The sequence below is a fragment of the Cynoglossus semilaevis genome, chromosome 12 (genome assembly GCF_000523025.1).
Source record: "Cynoglossus semilaevis isolate Cse_v1.0 chromosome 12, Cse_v1.0, whole genome shotgun sequence".
Lineage (NCBI taxonomy): Eukaryota > Metazoa > Chordata > Actinopteri > Pleuronectiformes > Cynoglossidae > Cynoglossus > Cynoglossus semilaevis.
In genome coordinates, this window is record NC_024318.1 from 11,289,161 (window position 1) to 11,308,020 (window position 18,860).

General features: G+C 39.9%; 3 protein-coding genes across 7 annotated transcripts in view; 1 reads left to right on the forward strand and 2 right to left on the reverse strand.

Moving 5' to 3' along the window:
• cpeb3 (cytoplasmic polyadenylation element binding protein 3) overlaps positions 1-6,248 on the reverse strand; it is a 43,832-nt gene extending 37,584 nt beyond the window's left edge. Inside the window, exons 1-2 of one of the 2 annotated variants that reach the window (XM_025060642.1) lie at positions 6,187-6,248; positions 5,597-5,678 (exon numbers count right to left, since the gene is read on the reverse strand). The gene's annotated coding sequence lies outside the window, so the exon portion shown is untranslated. Of the gene's footprint in view, positions 1-5,596; positions 5,772-6,186 lie in introns of those variants that run through there. The other variant, XM_017037241.2, reaches the window with a different exon arrangement.
• On the forward strand, positions 1-18,009 carry marchf5 (membrane-associated ring finger (C3HC4) 5). Of its 4 annotated transcripts, XR_003051260.1 has the most exons (7): positions 1-433; positions 6,227-6,447; positions 13,750-13,880; positions 14,052-14,235; positions 14,581-14,747; positions 15,246-15,431; positions 15,524-18,009. XR_003051260.1 is itself a non-coding variant. In XM_025060646.1 (6 exons), the coding sequence occupies exons 1-6, from the start codon at positions 390-392 to the stop codon at positions 15,360-15,362; spliced, it is 864 nt and encodes a 287-aa protein (XP_024916414.1). In that variant the 5' UTR covers positions 1-389; the 3' UTR covers positions 15,363-18,009. The 4 variants fall into 4 exon arrangements, 3 of the variants coding, with proteins under 3 accessions (XP_024916414.1, XP_008320372.1, XP_024916415.1); XM_025060646.1 differs by having other exon boundaries at positions 15,246-18,009; XM_008322150.3 differs by having other exon boundaries at positions 3-433; positions 6,227-6,429; positions 15,246-18,009.
• ide (insulin-degrading enzyme) overlaps positions 16,903-18,860 on the reverse strand; it is a 24,294-nt gene continuing 22,336 nt past the window's right edge. The window contains exons 27-28 of the transcript XR_001760849.2: positions 18,723-18,786; positions 16,903-17,038 (exon numbers count right to left, since the gene is read on the reverse strand). The gene's annotated coding sequence lies outside the window, so the exon portion shown is untranslated. The remainder of the gene's footprint in view (positions 17,039-18,722; positions 18,787-18,860) is intronic.

Consider the following 18,860-nt stretch of genomic DNA (forward strand, 5'->3'; position numbering starts at 1 on the left):
TCCGTCCTACTCTGCGTCATTACAGAGAAGTCTAGTGCATCGGTCACGCCAATGCAATGATATTTGGGACAAACAAGGCCGTAACCGATGTCAAGAGGAATTATTTTACGTATTAGAATACGCCGATCGCGCATAAATGCAAGACGCGGACTGTCGCGAACGTAAAGCAACAATTTTATGCCATTTTTGGCTGATTTGCAGCTGAGCCACGGTGTCAACACAAAGGCCTATGAAGCCTGTTAGCACTGATTCCTCAGCTAGCAGCTAGCAGGTGGCCAACATTTGCTGCATCAAACCTGACGGGCGTATCATTTTAATGTTCTATGTATGACTCAGTTTATTCCGAAAGGTAAGAAGGAGTGTTAGTGTTTTCTTCTCCCTTCACGATCATGGAGGAACAGAATGCAGTGGTTATGCAGCAGAATTCGGACAGGTGAGTTTAAGTTTACGGCTAACCTGCTGATGACAGGTAGCGCTACATAACGTCAGGTGGACACTTGTGCAAGAAATTAAATATTTGAAGAGTGGAAAACCGACGTTTGAGAGTCATTTCGATTTCGAGAAATGCATGCAAATTATTACAGTTTGCATCGCAGTGTGTGTGACATTGATAACGCGATATTATAACAAAAATGACCAGTAAACAATAGGCTGACGTTATTGTTATTTTTCTGTTAGTGCTAAGTCATATATTGCCCTGCTTTCTTTTCATCCAGAAAAGTTTGTTTACCTTCTAAAAATATATAAAACAAATAATGAACTGATTTTTGTTTTTGTTCAACCTTTGTGAACATTATTTATCAGGCAAGATCCTTTAGACTTTAACACAAAAGGTGTGAACTTCAGCATCTTGGTGGAATTATAATCCAGTGGCACTAGGTTTAGTGAGCTACATGAATGTTAACATATGGTTTATGCATTGCATGCTGACTGGTCTGCCTGCAGTCCTGATTTGTCTTAGGGGAATTATTTTTGTATAAGTAAAAATACAAAGATGGTTTTTAGTTCTGTTGCCAACAGATAAAGTTAAATGTTCCATATAATTTGTAAACCTCAAGCAGTCACTATATATTCTTCCGAAAGGCATACAATGTTATTGAAGAAGTTTGAGATGCAATAAGGTGGTTTAACTGGTACTATTGTAAATACTTGGCAGTTTTTGCAGCTGGGCGGTATACTCTTTAAGGCAAAGCTTAGTGACAAAGCTTTTGCAAATTCCAGATTGCACCTTTTTCCACAGCTTTTCAAAAAATATTTAATTTCATTAGCATATTAATTGGAATTCAAGTAATGAATGTTGAAGTGAATCAGTCCCATCAGTGCCACCCATCCACCATGTTTATCACAAAGATAAACTAATCTGTTTACAAAGGATATCCCACAGTTTGAATTTCACCTTATGGTTCTTTCAGGGGGATATTTCTATATTTAAAACATAGAATCCATCCATTTTCATCCGCTTATCCGCTACCGGGTCGCGGGGGCAGCAGTCGCCACCCAAATCACATTGCACCATACCAACCCCCCAAACCTTCCTGCAGGTGGTGAGTCCACTGAAAGGTATTAACCGCCCTAACCGGGATTCGAACTTGCCCAGGAGGTGAATCCTGGGGTTCCACACCAATGACCAATGAGACCTTGCCTCTGGGCCAAAGCGCCACTACGTAGAATCCTAATAATCATCATCGTTTCTATACACATAAAAAGCAGGAATTGCATCAAATAAATAAAAGAGTGTTTTTTTTAATATATATTCATCTCAAGGTAATAAATCAGCAACCAGCATGTTGTTATTCTGCCTTTGCTTGGCATCCGGTGCTTTGGCAGTAGCAGCATTAATTTGTGCTGCAATGCACATTTTTGCTTACGCTGCTGTATGAAAAATAGTAATGTGTACCGGAAGACAAGGTTGACTCGTCTCAGGGTCAGCCACTATGTGATGTCATGTTATATCACATTACAAAGATCAGTTGTACTTGAGTAATGTGGTCATATCACACCATCATAGCTCAGCATAACATGGCCAACTTAAAGAGGCTTGGGTCAAATAATTAGTAATCCTTTTTATTTCAATTCCAATTATTTTGTAAGATACATTGTAAGATCTGTTTATTATTATTTTGTTTCACCAAAGAATGAATAGGAATTCAGAGTCAAACACATTGGTGTGCCATTTCATTAAAAATAGTCACCAGCATTTGATAGCTTGCATATTGTGCACTAAGAGTTCTTTTTTAGGAATTTGATGCAGCACTTTATGTCAATATTGAACGTTTCTTTTGAAATCATTTCCCAAGTGCATTGAAGGTTTGCAGAAAAAGGCATGTGAGTTTTGTGAAATGTACTTGAATTGTGTGCTGTGGGCGTACGGCAGAGGCAATAACCCAGACAGTGTTTGCAGAGCTGATAGCAGGAAGATGTATGTCATGTCCCCTTGCCAATGGTTGTGTACCCAGTCACTATCACTGACAAACATAAGGTCCCACGAGCTCTTATCTGGACTGCCAAAAACAGTCAGCTGCCCCTGCAATGCAGTGTTTCACAAATCGAAGTAGTAGATACGTTTCAATTCAGCTTACACCATTTCATTGTCTCACACAAAAACTCCTGCCCTTTTCTTGTTTCCTTTTGTTGTCCGCTAACAGCCTTCTTCTTGTTGTGTCATTAGGTAAAAATAATCTCTTTGAGAATTTTAAATTGCACTTTTTTATTTAGTTTAATAGAAAGCATGGTAAGAAAAATAGTATAATTTTGTCATTATTATGTTACTTTCATTGAAGGTATTGTTATGCGTTTACCTTCTGAAATATTTAGTTAATAAGGTCACATGAACTTAGTTTGCTCTCAAGAGTAACAAATACACAGAAAAGGGCAGGTTTTATATTTAGGTGTTGGTATTTTTGAGGTATTACACAGTAATTCTAAACATTTCTTCACGCAGTATTCCTTGAGCATGTTTTAAACATGTCAAACTTATTGTCATACAAATAAAATCAAGTGAATGGTGAAATGAAAAATGAATGTAATTGCAATTTTAGATGTATTTTCACTACTGCCATACATGAAATACATCAAAAACAAAATTGGGTATTTGGAAGTCTAGGTTTAGCTTATTAGCTTACCCACAATACTGTAGCTGCTTGTGTTTTGTTAAACAACTGAGAAGAGGCATAAACATCTTCTCATATTGCACTTGCAGTTTTGGGAATGCAACTGTTTTTGGAAATGTGTTGAAACATTTAGGAAAATCTGTGATGGTGCAATTTAGTACTTTCTAACATATTGATAACCAAGTTTGGCCTGTTCTCTAGGAAGGTGTAGAATTAAGGCCTAAATAAGGACCATGATGTTCTCAGCAGTTGGTTAGCATGATAGGATAGAAACTGTAATACCTTTATCAATTATAGCTGTTAAACATGTAAATTCAACATTGATAAGATAGTTCGCCCTTGTAGTGACCATCATCAGCTCCAATGATCTTACAGGACATTTGAATGGCCACCTTTCAGACGCTGCTATCGACTTTTATAGTGTGGCACATGCCTTTCTGAATGCTATGGCTTGTACATCTATTTCCTCACAGACAATGTATCTTCCTTAGTGCTGCTAGTGCCAACCCTCTTCACATTAGGGTTGGCTTTGAAACTTGCTATCGTTAATAACATTCATCCATCTTTGATGAGCGTTCCCAAAGTGAAAAGCTGTCTCCAGGAAGCAATCACGTGGCATTTTAGGGAAACAGAACTTTTTCTCTTTTAAAAGAACTGAACTCTTAAGTTTCGGTGTGTAAACCGTGAAAGGGAGATTGCTCTAAATGTGCTGGCCTTTTGGCCTTTGGCAACAAAGGTGTCTGTGGTTTTAAAGTGTGTGTTTTTTTTGTTTTTTTTTGTAGTAAATTTAAGCTGTCTGTACACAGCCCACTGTAGTCTGGTTAATTTAAGCTTTCTGTACACAGCCCACTGTAGTCTGGTTATAACATTAGACTTTTATTAACTGACTATTGTTTTTAATGTAAATGTATAAATAGTATTTCCTGTGCTAAATGATGGGTGGTTTGATGTTGGAGACCGTTTTACATATGTGCAGTGTAGACTCATCGGCCAGGGTGTTCCGTTAAACAGGATTGAAGGCGACATCGAGCTGGAGAATAAAGTATCACACTGAGGATAGCATTTCAGGCTGTTGTATTTGGTCCTGTCAAGCGGTGGGGCTGGGTTACAGGAATAGGAGCCAGTGAATTTAAGGGAGACATGGGTTTTGTTCTCATCTGTCAAGCTCCTCTGAAGGCATCTGTCCAGTCCTTTATTTATTCTATATCCCATGTTTTTAATGAAATTGGGGGCACCAGGCCCCTCGGAGTGGGACACTGTGCAAGTTTTTGGTCTTGGTTCTTTGCGTTACTTCCAGATTTGTAGTGTGATTCTCTGTCAGTGTCAGGTGCAGTGTCAGAGAGATTGAAGTGTGGTGCAGACTCAGGCACCTGTCAGATGCAAAGAGGAAAAGAGCAGCTTCAGGGTGAGTTTTATGAAGACGGTAAACACAAGAGGCTTAGTGTTTCTGTCAGGCTACGATTCACAATGTGCGCCCGCCCTCGCCCTCTAACTGCCCATGTTACTCGAGTGACTCGACCTGAGTGCTTCTCTCCTGCGTCGTCATGTTTTATTCAGCACTGGGGGAGTGTTGGAAAAATCTTCCATTGCAAGTAGGCAGCAACCTGAGCAAACAATTCAAGTCGGCCATCCATGGTCTTTCAAACCCCTATACTCCCCTGTGGCCTCACTAACAACCTAGACCTCAGCCCCATGATGACAGAAGGCCACAGATTTGATATCCATTATTCAGCTGTGGGAGCAGCAGGCTTGAGATGTACATGGTGTACTATAGTGAGTCAGCTGGGTTGTAGGAAGGCTGTTGTTTGAAAGACTTTACATTCAAGTGAAAAAAACGTACCTCTTACTAAGGCAGTTTGTTGACTTTTTATTTCAACTTTTTATTTTGATTTAAGGCAACCGTTTTTCTCTGCTGACAGATGTCTGTCAGACATTCAGACAAGTGTTTCAGCTTAATTGAGCAGTCGACAAGCTATAGAGCATGAGAATTGAGAATTGAGCAGTCGACAAGCTATAGAGCAAAAAAATAGATTTAGGACCTTTTAAAAAAACCTGTCAGTGGTGCAGCAGAGGTTCAGACATGTTGATTTGCTGGTTGATTTAGAACAAATCAAGATGTGAATGACTTTGGAGCAAATACTTAATATTTCAGACACCCACTGGGCTTATATGCAATTCACCATTGGCGACCATGTCGACTGAGCATGAACAGAAGGAGGAACCATAGGAGTGTACTGAATTGTAAATTTGCAGAAGCATTGTCGTGTTGTATTAAAACGTATTTCCTGAAATATCTGTAGCTAGTCTCCATACACTGCAAACATGAGGGCCCTATTCTAGGTGTTTGCGGCGTTAAACTATTTAGGTTTTTTATGCAGGTTAGGCCTGATGCTATTGGGAAAACTTACTTTAAAAGGTGCGATAGTTAAGAAACACATCTAATCCAAAACTGAACCCCAGTGTGATGACTGGTGTTTAGTTAATACCTTTTTTGCCGAGGAGCGTGACTTCTACTACAGCACATCAGGTTTCTTCTTCTTCCTCTTCTTCCTCTCCCACAAATGTCTCCTGTAAAATTCATTTTCATGTTTAAAAAGCAATCCATAATTCAGAGTGGTTAAACCAAATGTGCAGTAACGTTGCAAAGTTCAACACAAACAAATAGTTAAAATGACTTTGTACAATTTAAGAGAAAAAATGTACTAATGAAGTCGGAGCTATTGCAAAAGGAGAGCTTCTCCTCCTTTGATCTTCGCCAGGCAGATAAAAGGAGGACCTCATCAGCATCATTCAATGTAAAATAAAATGAAGTGCAATTAGGTTTGATATTGAACAGTCTTTTACATAAGGGCGAAAAGGCATACATTTGTTAACTAGTGAAATTAAACAAGATCGAATGAATGGAAGGATTAAAATGATTTTCACCTAACAGTGTTGCAACATGGAATATATTGATGTCTGTTAAGACGCAGACGTCCCTGCGCTTCCTAAGAAATGTAACTAATTACGTGAAAGTAATTTCTACAGCTAAAGCGGTGCCCTTAGTTATCAGGATGTGTTGCCATCTTCATCTCACCTGTGTGTGTATGTGTGTGTGTGTGTGTGTTTGTTTTCAGGAGCTGCTGGGTTTGCTTTGCCACAGAGGAAGACGACCGCACAGCAGAGTGGGTGCGACCGTGTCACTGTCGTGGCTCCACCAAGTGGGTTCACCAAGCCTGCTTGCAGCGCTGGGTGGATGAAAAGCAGCGTGGCAACAGCACCGCACGCGTGGCCTGTCCACAGTGCAACGCAGAATACCTGATCGTCTTTCCCAAACTAGGTGTGTTGATCTCCCAAGGTAGATAGAGAACACTGGGGAGACATGTAGAATATCAAGTTGACAATCAATCACAATCGCTCACACAGAACAATCACAAAGGTTTTTACTTTTATATTAATTACTTTAAACCATGTACACCTTGTTTATTATATGTTAATTACTAATATGCCATAATTTTGTGATCAGGTTGGGGAAAGAAATTTGAAAGAATCAACATCATATCTGAACTCAGCCAATGCATTCTTGTCAGCATGTCTGACGTATGCTTTATACTTGATATGGAAAACAATATTTGCAATAACGTTTATAACCTTAGTTTTAGTGTGTGTACATAACAACCTTGAATAATTTGAATGATAGAGTTTTTTTTTCTGTTTGAGGAGAGTGGTCTAACCATGTTTAAAGTTAAACCCCAGATCTGGTCCATCTGCAGACATGTCTGGGATTTCTTAGTTTCTCAACAGTCTAGCCTGTCTAGCCTACTCTTTAGTTTAAGTTTACATGCTGACCGGCTTGATACATTACATAAAAGCTTTTTTATTTCAGTGGCTGTTAGACTGTTTGGGATCTGCTTATGGGGTAAAAAAAGAACACACTTTTTTTAAATCTACAACATTCTATGATTTCAGTTATTAGTTTATCTCCAAACCCAGATATTTAGGTGTAAATCCACCTCTAAAATTAAACAAAGGTAGTTAAAATCCAAATGAAAGTTCAGATGTAAGATGCAAGTAATCATATGCATTCACAGAACTTGACTTTATCTCCCACGTTTATTGCTATGTTATTGTGTTATAATACATGATAACTGTTGAGAGTTTTATATGTAGCCATAAATTTTCAGTCATTTTTTTTTTTTACAGTGTTTGTTTTCACCACTATCCAGAAACTCATTTTCTAATTCCTGATTTTATCTTCCCAACCTACTGGGGTAGAATTTCCATGTTAATAGACGGTTAATGTTCCAGTTGAGGGTCCTTTTTAATATAATGTCTGCATCTCTACCAACTGTATCATTTGTCCCTAAAGCTCTGAGAACAAGTGTGTTTGCCTAGCCGGAGTGCATGTTTGTTTACTCTGGAACCAGCCTCGGTTATTTGGTGATCTGGGTAAATATTTTCCTCCATCTTGTCTAGGAACAGAAGGGCACACACTGCTGGCTTCTGGCTGATTGATTAGCAGCAGTTTAGTGGAGCATTCACCACTCTTATCCTATCACGTCAGCGTGACGAAGGTTTCACTTGTTCCCTTACACCAGCTATGACTCATCTAATGAAAATACAGCACATGCCGCATGCTTATTTGGCCCCATGTTGTTCAGTTTTCAGCTGCTGTCTCTGTTGCTCTCTCATTAGTCCTGATGTACCCATAAGGTAGAACAGATGGAGTGGTGGTAAAATCCTGAGGAACATCGTTTACACTCGTCACCCTTACCCATAATCCAGTGACTTTTGAGCCATAAGAGAGAGAGAAATTGAAATTTGAGACAGGAACTGGCTTTAAGACAATGTTAGTCTGCAGGACCTGTGCCCTGACTGGCAAATAGGTTCATGTTTATTTATAGAGACCAAGGCTGTGCTGTCACTCATGTTGGTGCTATAAGCAGAAGCCGACCCTGCATCCATACACTTCCTCCTCCTGTTCAGTAAATAGCCCCATCTATGTGTGTTTCTCCCCTTGAGAGTTTTTGGCACTCGGCCATTTGTTGAACGGTCCAAAAATACAGACACATTTTGGTCTCATGTGTTTAGGCTAATCTATTAGTTTGGTTTAGAAGTTGTTTTATAAGACAGTCCAGCATGAACATCATAACATCATGCATGAACCTTTGCTTTTAGACCTATGATGAATGGAGCTCTTGTTTGACACAGTTGCTTTTAAAGTCATTGCATCAGTGTTTTCTCAGGGTGACACATCATAATGTCCATGTGGTAAACTATTCCTGGCCCAGCTCTTACTCCTGAAAACAGCCAATTATAGAAGGGACTCATGGCCTGAAATTAAAAATGTCTCACCTCAAGCTCATCATCTCCTTACGTCTATTGCAGAGTCTGCGTTCTTCTGTCCACACACGTGAATGTCCATGTGGAATGGCCAACAGAAACAGTATTTTGGTGGCTGGACGGGTCGTTTGTTTTAAAGTAAACTTCCTTCTCACTTGTGCTTTAAACGTCATATGATGGCTGCTTTGGTGAATGACGCAGCAGTTTTCTGCTACTATTACACGTTGTGTAATTAGGGCTTTAATAAGCAAACATTGGCTCGTTACCTCATATATATTTGTTTCTAACGTCATGGCGTAATTTAATTTAAATTAGTTTGTTAATCGTCACTGATGCGTCAGAGGAGTCATTTCCAGGTCGACAAAATCAGAGTCAACTCCTGGGCCACTGTTGCATTTACCCGTCGACATGCACTACCAGTTGTTGGGGCTGACGTTATTGCAGCTTTGAGAGAGAGCATTATGGCACTGTGGCTTTTCATTGCCAGCAGAGAAACCTGAAAGAGGAAAAAAGAAAGTAAAATGAAGGTGTTCTATAAGATATTAATTTAAGTTTCTGACTGACCCACTGGTTGTAAGTGGAGCAGTGGTCCATTACCTGCCTCGAGACACTTAGCTTTACCTTAGAGATGCTTCCACCTCAGTGGAATGTTTTAGGCCGAGGTGGAAACTGTGCAGAGATGCTAAATGTGTCTCAGAGAGAGGAGGAGAGAATAAAACGGCATCATGGGAAGAGCCAGCAAAGCCCAGAGTAAAGTAATGTTGCTGCTCAGCTGTTGGGTTCAGGGAACTACAGCTGCCCTGTCTGCGTGTCAGAGCTACTGCTTTTAGCAATGGCTAACTGAGTTTGTTTCTTCTTAACATACAATACTGGTGTGAATGAGAGCATACACTCAGACACTTAAGGGAATAACTAGGCTGTTTAACCTGAGAGTGTGTGTAAATACACACTACGTCAGACAGCAAAGGTATTTTATGTATGCATTACTGACAGCAGCTCTAGCATACAGGTCTGCTCAGAGACAATGATGTCTTTTTAAACAGGATGTGCCATTAGTTGTGATCCAGTCTAGAGAGTACCTAATGATTCTAAGCATGATGTAAGTCTGACATACACTTTTAATAGTGGTAACCTGTTGTTTTTTCCTCACGATCTCACTCTATGAAATAAAAACAAGTCTATTAACTAAACAGTTTTGAATAAGTTCTTTGTCTTCGATGTGCTAGCTGGTCACAGATATCTTTTCCAAGTAAATACTAAACAATAAAATATTAAAAAAGATAATGTCTTTGTCTAATGTCTAAACCAGACTATCAATAAGAGTCCATATTCAGTGGCAACACAGAAAGCAAGTCCTTTTTGAAATTTTAGGGTTTAAGTATTAAAGTATTTAAGTATTTCTCTAACTTGTACATGGTTGTGCTTTTGTAACATCTGAGTCATTTAGCCCTGAGCTGCAGTATACACACAGCTCAAAGTTAGTAGGACAACAGTACTGTCAGTTTTGCTGCATCATTGCTGCAGTGTTCCTTTTGTTCTGCCCATACTTTATTATAGCTCATGGAGCTGGTGATCCTCTATAGCAATGGTTATCATGTTCAGACCGTCTGTTCTATTTTAATGCACAAATATGTATTTTACTTTTTAGAGGCACTGTAATTTGAATGAATCTTATTGGATATAGAATGTAGAACCACTGCATTTTCACATATCTGACAGGACTGTGCCAGCTTTTAATTTGGGTGATAGTGGCAGAGCTGGTAATACATAGAAACATGGTGTACAACACTGTGTGGAGGCTGCAACGGTAGTTATTTTGTCAGGGTTACCCCGCGGCCATCTCATTTCTACAAATACGACCAGCATTGCTCTGGCTCCACCTGCACCCAGAGACGATGTGAGGTTGATTTGGAGGCACAGATCACCTTTTCCATTAACCTAAGTTCTGATTGTTTTCAGATATTTATGAGGGAGAGATGCGACCAATATTTTGCTGGAGTTGTGCCGTTCTGTCCACCAGCCCCTGCTGCAGAGCCCAAGAAAACCTATCATGTAAATTTTAGTTTGCAATATCACCCTGAGAATGGAGTCTTACTGGTTTTTCTCAACACTGTCCTAGTGAGAGTAAGCAAGGCAAAGTGTGCCTTGCTCTCGCTATCAAATAACTGCAGTTGCACTTTCCCCCTCTCTCTTCTTTATATCCCTGTGTCCCTCTTGTTTAATTATCTTAATTATAGAATCTAATGCCAGTGGCTGAAATAGCCAGGCTCTCTGTTTGCCAGTGGACATAAAGGTGGACCCAGCACTCTCTGTCCGCAATGTCGTAATGCTTAGGCAGGAAGGAAAAGGAAGAGATTCCAGCGCTGTCATCAGAACGGCCATAGTAATGCGTCCAAGCATAGTGCGATCAATCTACATTGTAAACACAGGTGCAGTTAAAGGGAGCTCTGAAAGACATCAGACCCCTGGCAGTAGACGAGACAGAGCCACTGTGTTTATGACTCCTTTAAAATTAAGTGTTATATATCTGTCGTGAGTTAAGTTGCTCTGAAGGTGCCAAATGTTTCTTTGATTTTCTCCAACAAGTGGTTTAGGTTGAGACTTTGATATTTAATATACTGCACAGGAGTCTGCTGTGTAAATAGGTGTAGAGCTAACAGTGGCTGAATTGTACATAACCTGTGGCAGAACAGGCTGACTGTGGTCTGACTGTACAAACAGCTTAAAAAAGTCTGTCCTATGTTCAAACTGTGAAACCTCCAAAGCAACCCCAGAGCCTCAGAGCAATTTTAGAAAGCTGCTGCTCAGGTTTTTTTTTACACTTGACATATGGACTTTTTGGATATTTTAGATCATATGAGATTTGTTTTTCTCACCACAGTGGTTTCTAATGCAAACTTTGTACAAATCAACCCTCTTTAGCCAATGTACCCACACCTCCGACTTAAACGCCTCCAACTGAAACACCTCCTTACCTCCCTGTGACCAACTGTATGGTTGTTTTTCTTTTTTCGGTGGTGAAATCGTTCTGCTCCAAATGTCTAACCTCTTTTGTGAACTTTCTATAGACATGCCCTGCAACAGAAAAAGGGACATTTATCAGATGAGTGCTGACATGAACAGAGGATAAAGTGTTCTTGAAACAAGGCCTGCTTTCACAATGACCAGTGACTCAACACTTTTTTAATGCCCTCCACAGCTTTGTAACTTGACTTAAGAAATAGTATTTATGACCATGATACGTGTTTAGAAATGTGTAGGAAATCATACACACCCGCTCGCATTATTCTATAACTTCTATAATGTTCTGTTGGCTATTTGATATAAGCAGAATGCTCTAAAGTATTGTGTTTTTTTTTAGTCTGCGTCCCTTAGGGGGCACCAGAAGTCACAAAACGAGGAAGTTTAGATTTCATGGACTGATGTTGGGCTAATTCTCTTTTGTCATACAAACAGTTTTGTTTCACCTGGACATATATTTGCTCTGACAATGGATGAACTGGCCTGTTGAACCACAGTCACTGACAATAAACTAAAATTGTGTTGTTAATTATACAGAGTTTAACCAGGAAGATGGGTTGCATTTCTAATGACAAACAGTGGAACAAAAGAAAACATTCAAGGTTCTTAAAGCCCTGGCATCCTTCTCATTTTCCTGATCAGAGCAGCACACATCCTTGATGGCGCTGTGTGCTGGTCCCTCTGGTAGCATCTCTGCCTTGCTCTCCTCCCACTGACTCCTCGAGTAGTTATTAATAGCATGTTGATGGGCCTGAACGAGGAAATCAGGTTGTCTTCCTGTAAATATTGCAGGATTCCCTTGAGTAAACCTGGAATGCCAGGGAGGGAGGATGCAGCAAAAAAATATTTTTAGCGCTCTTGCTAAAGGCTTGTTTGGATGAAGATTAATCCTTATGACTTTAAATCTGGGTGGAACTGGCGTCCGAGGCTCATTCCCTCCCAGTCTGTCAGTGTGACACAAGGTATGCACCTTCCCTGGCATGTTGCAAACTTTGTGTAAAGCCTTGGAGAGGAAAGCAACATTTTTATGTGAGTACATTGTTGTACTGGTAACAACAACTAAACAATTATGTTACTCTTAGACATAGGAACTAATCCTACAAATTGTGGGTTTAGTTCCTTGCACCTGACCTGACTTGTTAAGGTTCATTTTACCAGGAAGAAAAAAGTACCAGAAACTGGCTTGTGTATCGGGATACATAGGCATTTCTATTACAGGAACTTGGAACTAAATGGAAGAAACATTTGTTTTGTAACATAAGTTCAAAACTATGGGTTGAATCTTGTAGTGCCCACTTTATGGGTTTCTCTATAAATGTGGCAAAGGAATGATATACTTAGAGCCACGATCTTCCACTTTTGTACTGAGTGAATGAATGAATGAGTGAGAGAGAGAGGTTACACTGAGTTTTCAAGGTTATTTATTACTTTTGCTGTTGAAGCAGAAGTCTCTTGACCCTGTTGAACATAATGTTCCTTGGCTGCCATGATTTACACTTTACTAGATACATATTGGCTTCAGTGCCAATTAAATGATCTGCAGTGTTAATGTGAATGTTTGCTCTCAGGGGCAAAACCGTTTTTATCCGTTAGTGTTGGATCCTGAGGGTGGATCACAGAGATGGGTTTTTGACTGTTTGCCAACCACATGCTGATCCTGTTTCTGAGAACCCTGTGTTTTGTTCACTATAATTACATGTTTCAAGTGAAGACCCTTCAGAGACGGTGACATTTTTCAAAGACTAGTGCGTGTTCGTGTCTGTGTTCAAGCTTCATGCATTTGTTTGTTTGCATGAATCATGACAAAAACCTATTAAGAGTATAGAATATCCAGAACCTCTTGCACTAACCACATTATACCTGTTCTAAAAGGTCACGTAGTCATGGTTTTGAAATCCAACCCACCTCCTCATTGTGACCCTGTTCAGATCAGAAAAACACAACATATATATATACTGTAACATAACATGTATACTTTTCCAACACTGTAAGGGAAATGACCACTGCATTTAACCCATTTGTGAGACACAACAGTAATTTTCACCAGAGACACAGGAGGTGTAGGCTGTTCTTTTAGGTGTGTCCAGGGAGCAAAAGCATTTTTGCTGCTTGCTCAACACGTTCCTGCAGACACCAGGATTCAAACCGGCAATCCTTTAACCACTGTCTGAACAAATTTCTATATAATTGCTGTAATTTTCTGAAATACATTGTGAACATTACTAGATCTACCTGCTGTTATACTTTAGTACACACAATTGGTCCATGTCTTACCTCAGTTCTGGTTCTCCTTCAGGTCCAGTGGTCTACGTCCTGGACCTGGCTGACCGTCTCATCTCTAAGGCCGGTCCATTTGCAGCAGCCGGGATCATGGTGGGCTCCATCTACTGGACTGCTGTCACCTATGGGGCTGTGACTGTCATGCAGGTTGGACCCAGTGCTCACTGCTGAGAACTTTTGGTTTACTTTTAACTGGTCAGTGATGTAACTTCAAATGTACTTTGGTGACAAAACTGCAGTAAGGTGAAGGGTGTGATTACTCATTTTAAAACCTCTTTCTTTGAGTCATCACCTCAGACTCTGTTCTGTGCTGTCCAGGTGGTGGGCCATAAGGAGGGTCTGGACGTTATGGAGAGGGCTGACCCATTGTTCCTGCTCATTGGCTTACCCACAATCCCTGTCATGCTGATCCTTGGCAAGATGATCCGCTGGGAAGACTATGTTCTGCGTCTGTGGCGGAAGTACTCCAACAAACTGCAGATCCTCAACAGCATCTTTCCAGGTCTCTAAGGATTCAGTTATTGATTTAAATTAATTACTTTTGATTCATTTGTGGAAAATGTTCAATTTCCGTGCCTCACCTTCTGCAGAAGAATGTAAGCCATTTAATCAGACGTTCCATCTAAAGTAAACATGGTACGAACATCCTACAATAAATGTGGTTGTGATAATGATCAATCATGTGATCTTTATCACATGCTCCAATGTGCTCACCTTATTCGCATTACACAAATAAAAACAAATGAGTCAGTAGTTGGGCATTTGAACCAATGCAGGATGTCAAGTCAGGTCTGGAATGATGTTAAATTATGTTGAAATGTACAACCTAATTTTTGCCTGTGTGCAGGGATTGGCTGTCCTGTCCCTCGGATCCCAGCGGAGGCCAGCCCTCTGGCCGACCATGTATCAGCCACACGGATCCTGTGTGGCGCTCTGGTCTTTCCCACGATTGCCACCATTGTGGGGAAACTCATGTTCAGCAGTGTCAACTCCAACCTGCAGAGAACTATTCTGGTGAGAATGGTGCAGCACTTTGACTCCTGGGGGACAGTCTGGTAAACTGCTGAGTCAAACACACATTAGGGAACACTACAGTGCAGAGACAGCATATTATGGGCTCCACATACGTCCACAACAATGAGGTTCACACAAAGGTTGTGGAGTGAGATCTTACTTGCCAACAGCGAAACCACACAAATGTCAAACAGGTTTTAGAGTTCCCCCTGCTGGTTTACATGCTAACTACTTAAGACATTAGGATGTTTGTCTCAGAATCTCTTTCCGTCAATTTGAATGGTAGGTGAAGGCTAAATGAAAATACAGTGGTGACATTTGTATCCCCATTACATTTGGATCATTTTCTACATCAGTGTAAGGTTTGGATTTCTATTCAGACAAATAATAGAAGAGGTGAAATTAGCAGTTATGGTGTGATGTGATCAGCACAGATTCAGAAAACATCCATTAGCTGTTAAGACCTTCAAGAATTATTCCTTTCTTCTTCACCCACAGGGTGGCATTGCTTTTGTTGCCATCAAAGGAGCTTTCAAGGTGTACTTCAAACAGCAGCAATACATGAGACAAGCCCACCGCAAGATCCTCAACTTCCCTGAGCAGGAGGAAGCCTGAGGAGATGGAGCTGTCCTGAGATAGAGCAGCTGGAAGGACTGACTGACACAGACACACACAGACAAACTGGTAAGGATAGAGGAAGATGTGGAAGTGTTGGTCAGACCTGGAGCAGGAAGTGACTTGGAATCAGTGTGACCTTCATTTACTTCCCCGTCAAGGATTCCCACATCTGTTGCTGTCCATTTTAATCTCCTGATGCTTCTGATGGGTGAGGATGGATGACAACTGTGGACACACAGACACACACATGCTACATAAAGAATTTGTGTCGGGTGGATACGTGACTAATAACTATTGTAAACTTAACTGTATTTTAAAGAGAGAAAATATGGGGAATGTGTAATTATGAAGTTTTATATGAATAATAAATGATTGTTTTATATCATGGTTATTTTGAAAACTTTTGCCAATGTTGAGAGGGTTCATATTGAATAAGGAAAATATTTAGTGTAAGGAATGTATTAACCAATAAAGAATAAAACGTGTTTAACTGTTATGAATCATGATGCAGTACATTTACAGAATCATTTCTGAATTTCTGAAGATGCTGTGACTGTAACTGTATCCATCCTGACACTGTTTGCAAAATAGAAAAAAGCTAAAGGTACAGTAGGCAAGTTGGGTTTTTTTTCAGTAACAAAGCACTTGGTGCAGTACTCTTCCACCAGGAGGAGCTGTAAACACAGCCCTGTTCAGTTGTTTAGATCAGTGACTCCCAACCACTGTTCCACAGCACATTATCCAATTTCACTGATTTGGTCTAAAAGCTATTATTTGTTTATGGCAAATAATTTGTCTTTGTTTGTCTATGTGACCATAACAGGTCAAACAATTAAATTACAATAAAAAATAAATAAGACTGACTTAGAGTGGTGAAGATTGTGTGTCTTTCTTCAATTCCTGCAAGTCAGTACATCAGTGTGTGTGTTCAACTAAACATGCCGTGGTTTCACACTGATTATATAAGCTGGGAGTGAATTGAAAGAAGATGATCATTAAATTTCATTACATATACTTTTTTCTAATGACAGTATGTGCTATGGCTCAAAATGGTTGGGAAGTGCTGAATAAACCTGTGTGGTTTGTTGTCATTGTTTCGTATGAATCCTAAAACTAAAACAAACTCTTGTTTTGACTGATTGCTGCTTAACAAAGATAGAAATATCATGGAGTGTAAAACATGCCAGAACTAGTTATAATCTCAGCAGGACAGGTGTAGGTGACACTGTCCTGTCTGTGGTACTTGCATACTGGGGGTCCACTGATGAGTGAATCCGTACTCCTCCACAGCTCTGCTAATTGACATCACAAAAACAAAACCGATCCTTCAAGTTCAGCTTTAGGACTTAATATTAGACTTAATTGAAGTTAATTGACACAGAGGGCAGCATTGCTGCATTTTTACCCAGTACGATTTACTTCATTTGAGCTATTAGAAACAGCTTTCCTTTGTCTACGAGTCTGTTTGTTTTAGTGAACCTCCAGTGTACGCTATCTTTAAGTTTGAGCATTTGTTTTTCTTTCACGTACTTTTGCAGTGTTGACGTCTGTAGCTTTACCTCCTCTTCAGTGTGTATCAAAGCTCCGTCACTCTTTGCTGCACCTGCAGGATCGTTGGAGCTCCTGCAGCATGCTACCATCAAATGCTCTCCACCAGCTGTGGACGCTCAGTCCTACAAAACATTTTTTTTGCATCAAAAGGAAGACATTCAATCTTCTGGTTGCAGCTCTGAAATGTGAAACCTTGATTTCTGTCTTAGTTCTATTTAGGGTGACCCCATTCACCCGCACCGCACCCTCCCTGACTTCCCCGTGTCCCCTTCTTATGATGATTGGACATTGGCTTTGTGTGGACTACAGCTCAGGACAAACCTGGACATTGACAAGTTAAGGGGAGTCAGTGAAGCAGGCGGCACTTGTGTGCAAATTATAGACTCATCTTTACAAGAAGCCATGTTTTCTCAAGTTCTTTTAAAAAAAAGCCATTTGTTTGTTTTTAAGGCTTAAGACTCAGTTGTAAAGTCCAAAAAATGGGTTCTACCCTAAGTGTTATTTCAAGAATGGGTAAAGACAGACAGGAGAGTTGTTAAAAGGGTCTTAAAGGCTCAACAAAGTAATATTTAAGTCAAATTTAAACATTTTAATAACATTTACTTAGTAGCAATGTGAAGTTTGTGCATTAAATTCAACAAAATATTAGTAATGTAAAAAAAAAACATTTTAATGCAAATTAAACATCTGCATTAAAATTTTTTTTTTTACTCAGCTCACCAACCTGCAGTTTTAGGGATTCAATTTAATTTTGGACTTTTGCATGTTTTCTAAAAGCTCATGGTTTGGAAACAAATATTGAGAATGTAGACAGATGACATTACAATACTTTTTGTATTGCAGTCCCAGTCCTCATTTATCTGCTTCCTCCAGTCAGTAGCTGGACATCAATCGTACAGGACCTCCTGTGAAGAGGATTCCTTTTAACCCTCCCACGCATTTCAACTGTGCCTGCATCAGTACCACAGCCTTCCCTGCAAATCTACTGTAACTCTGCCAAAATAAGTGTGAACTCTGTGTGAACGCCGCCATCACTTCTGACTCGATGGTGTTTAATGGTAATCAGTTCTGTGAATAAATGTATTTTTTCAAATGCTGAAGTGTGAGTGTTTGTGTCCCTACGGAAACCACAGATGTTCATAACACCGGTGTAGTTTCTATTCTTCTTCCATGGCAGAATAACCCAGAAGAAAACACCCCTGAAGAGGGTACAAATGTGACACTTTGTCAGATATTCAATTTTTTGGTGAAGGACATGGAGTAGTTTCACTAAAGAGTAAAACTTCCAAATTGATAATTTTCTGTGGTGCAGGCTACATTTCTCTCACTGAACCAATCAGCCACATACTTTATTCACAGCAAAACTTCCATTTGTCATGATTGATTGACTGTGGTAAACACACAAGTTACACCAGTACTTCTCAAATAGTGGGGCTTCCAATGGAATATGGCACACTGGACATAAGTGTACCGCTACTGTAATGCTTGAATGATAACAAGCCTCCAGTCACTAGGTGGCAGCAACTCATACAGTGGTTTGTACAGAAGTTTTTTTCTTCTCTTTTGACTTAGTGGATGTTTGACTAAACTTGTACTTGTTGTCAAAGGTTGATGTTGTAAAATATACAATTAAATTTGTTAAATGTTGTCTGAGGCAGGGATTCTAACCCTTCATTGTCAGAAGCCTTCTCCCCTGAGCTATATTGCCACTGAGAATGTGAAGAAACCTTTACTGGTTGGTGAAACTACTCCATGCTCTTCAGTAGAAAACGACATGTTAACATGTGTATGTATTTGAGTATTTACCTTACTGTTGATGTAATACAAGCTCCATGTGTTCATTCCTAGTTTGGATGCCTTCAGTGAGAATCTACAATGTAAATAGTCATGAAAATGAAGAAAAAAAACATTAAATGAAGTGTCCAAACTCTTGACTGGTAGTGT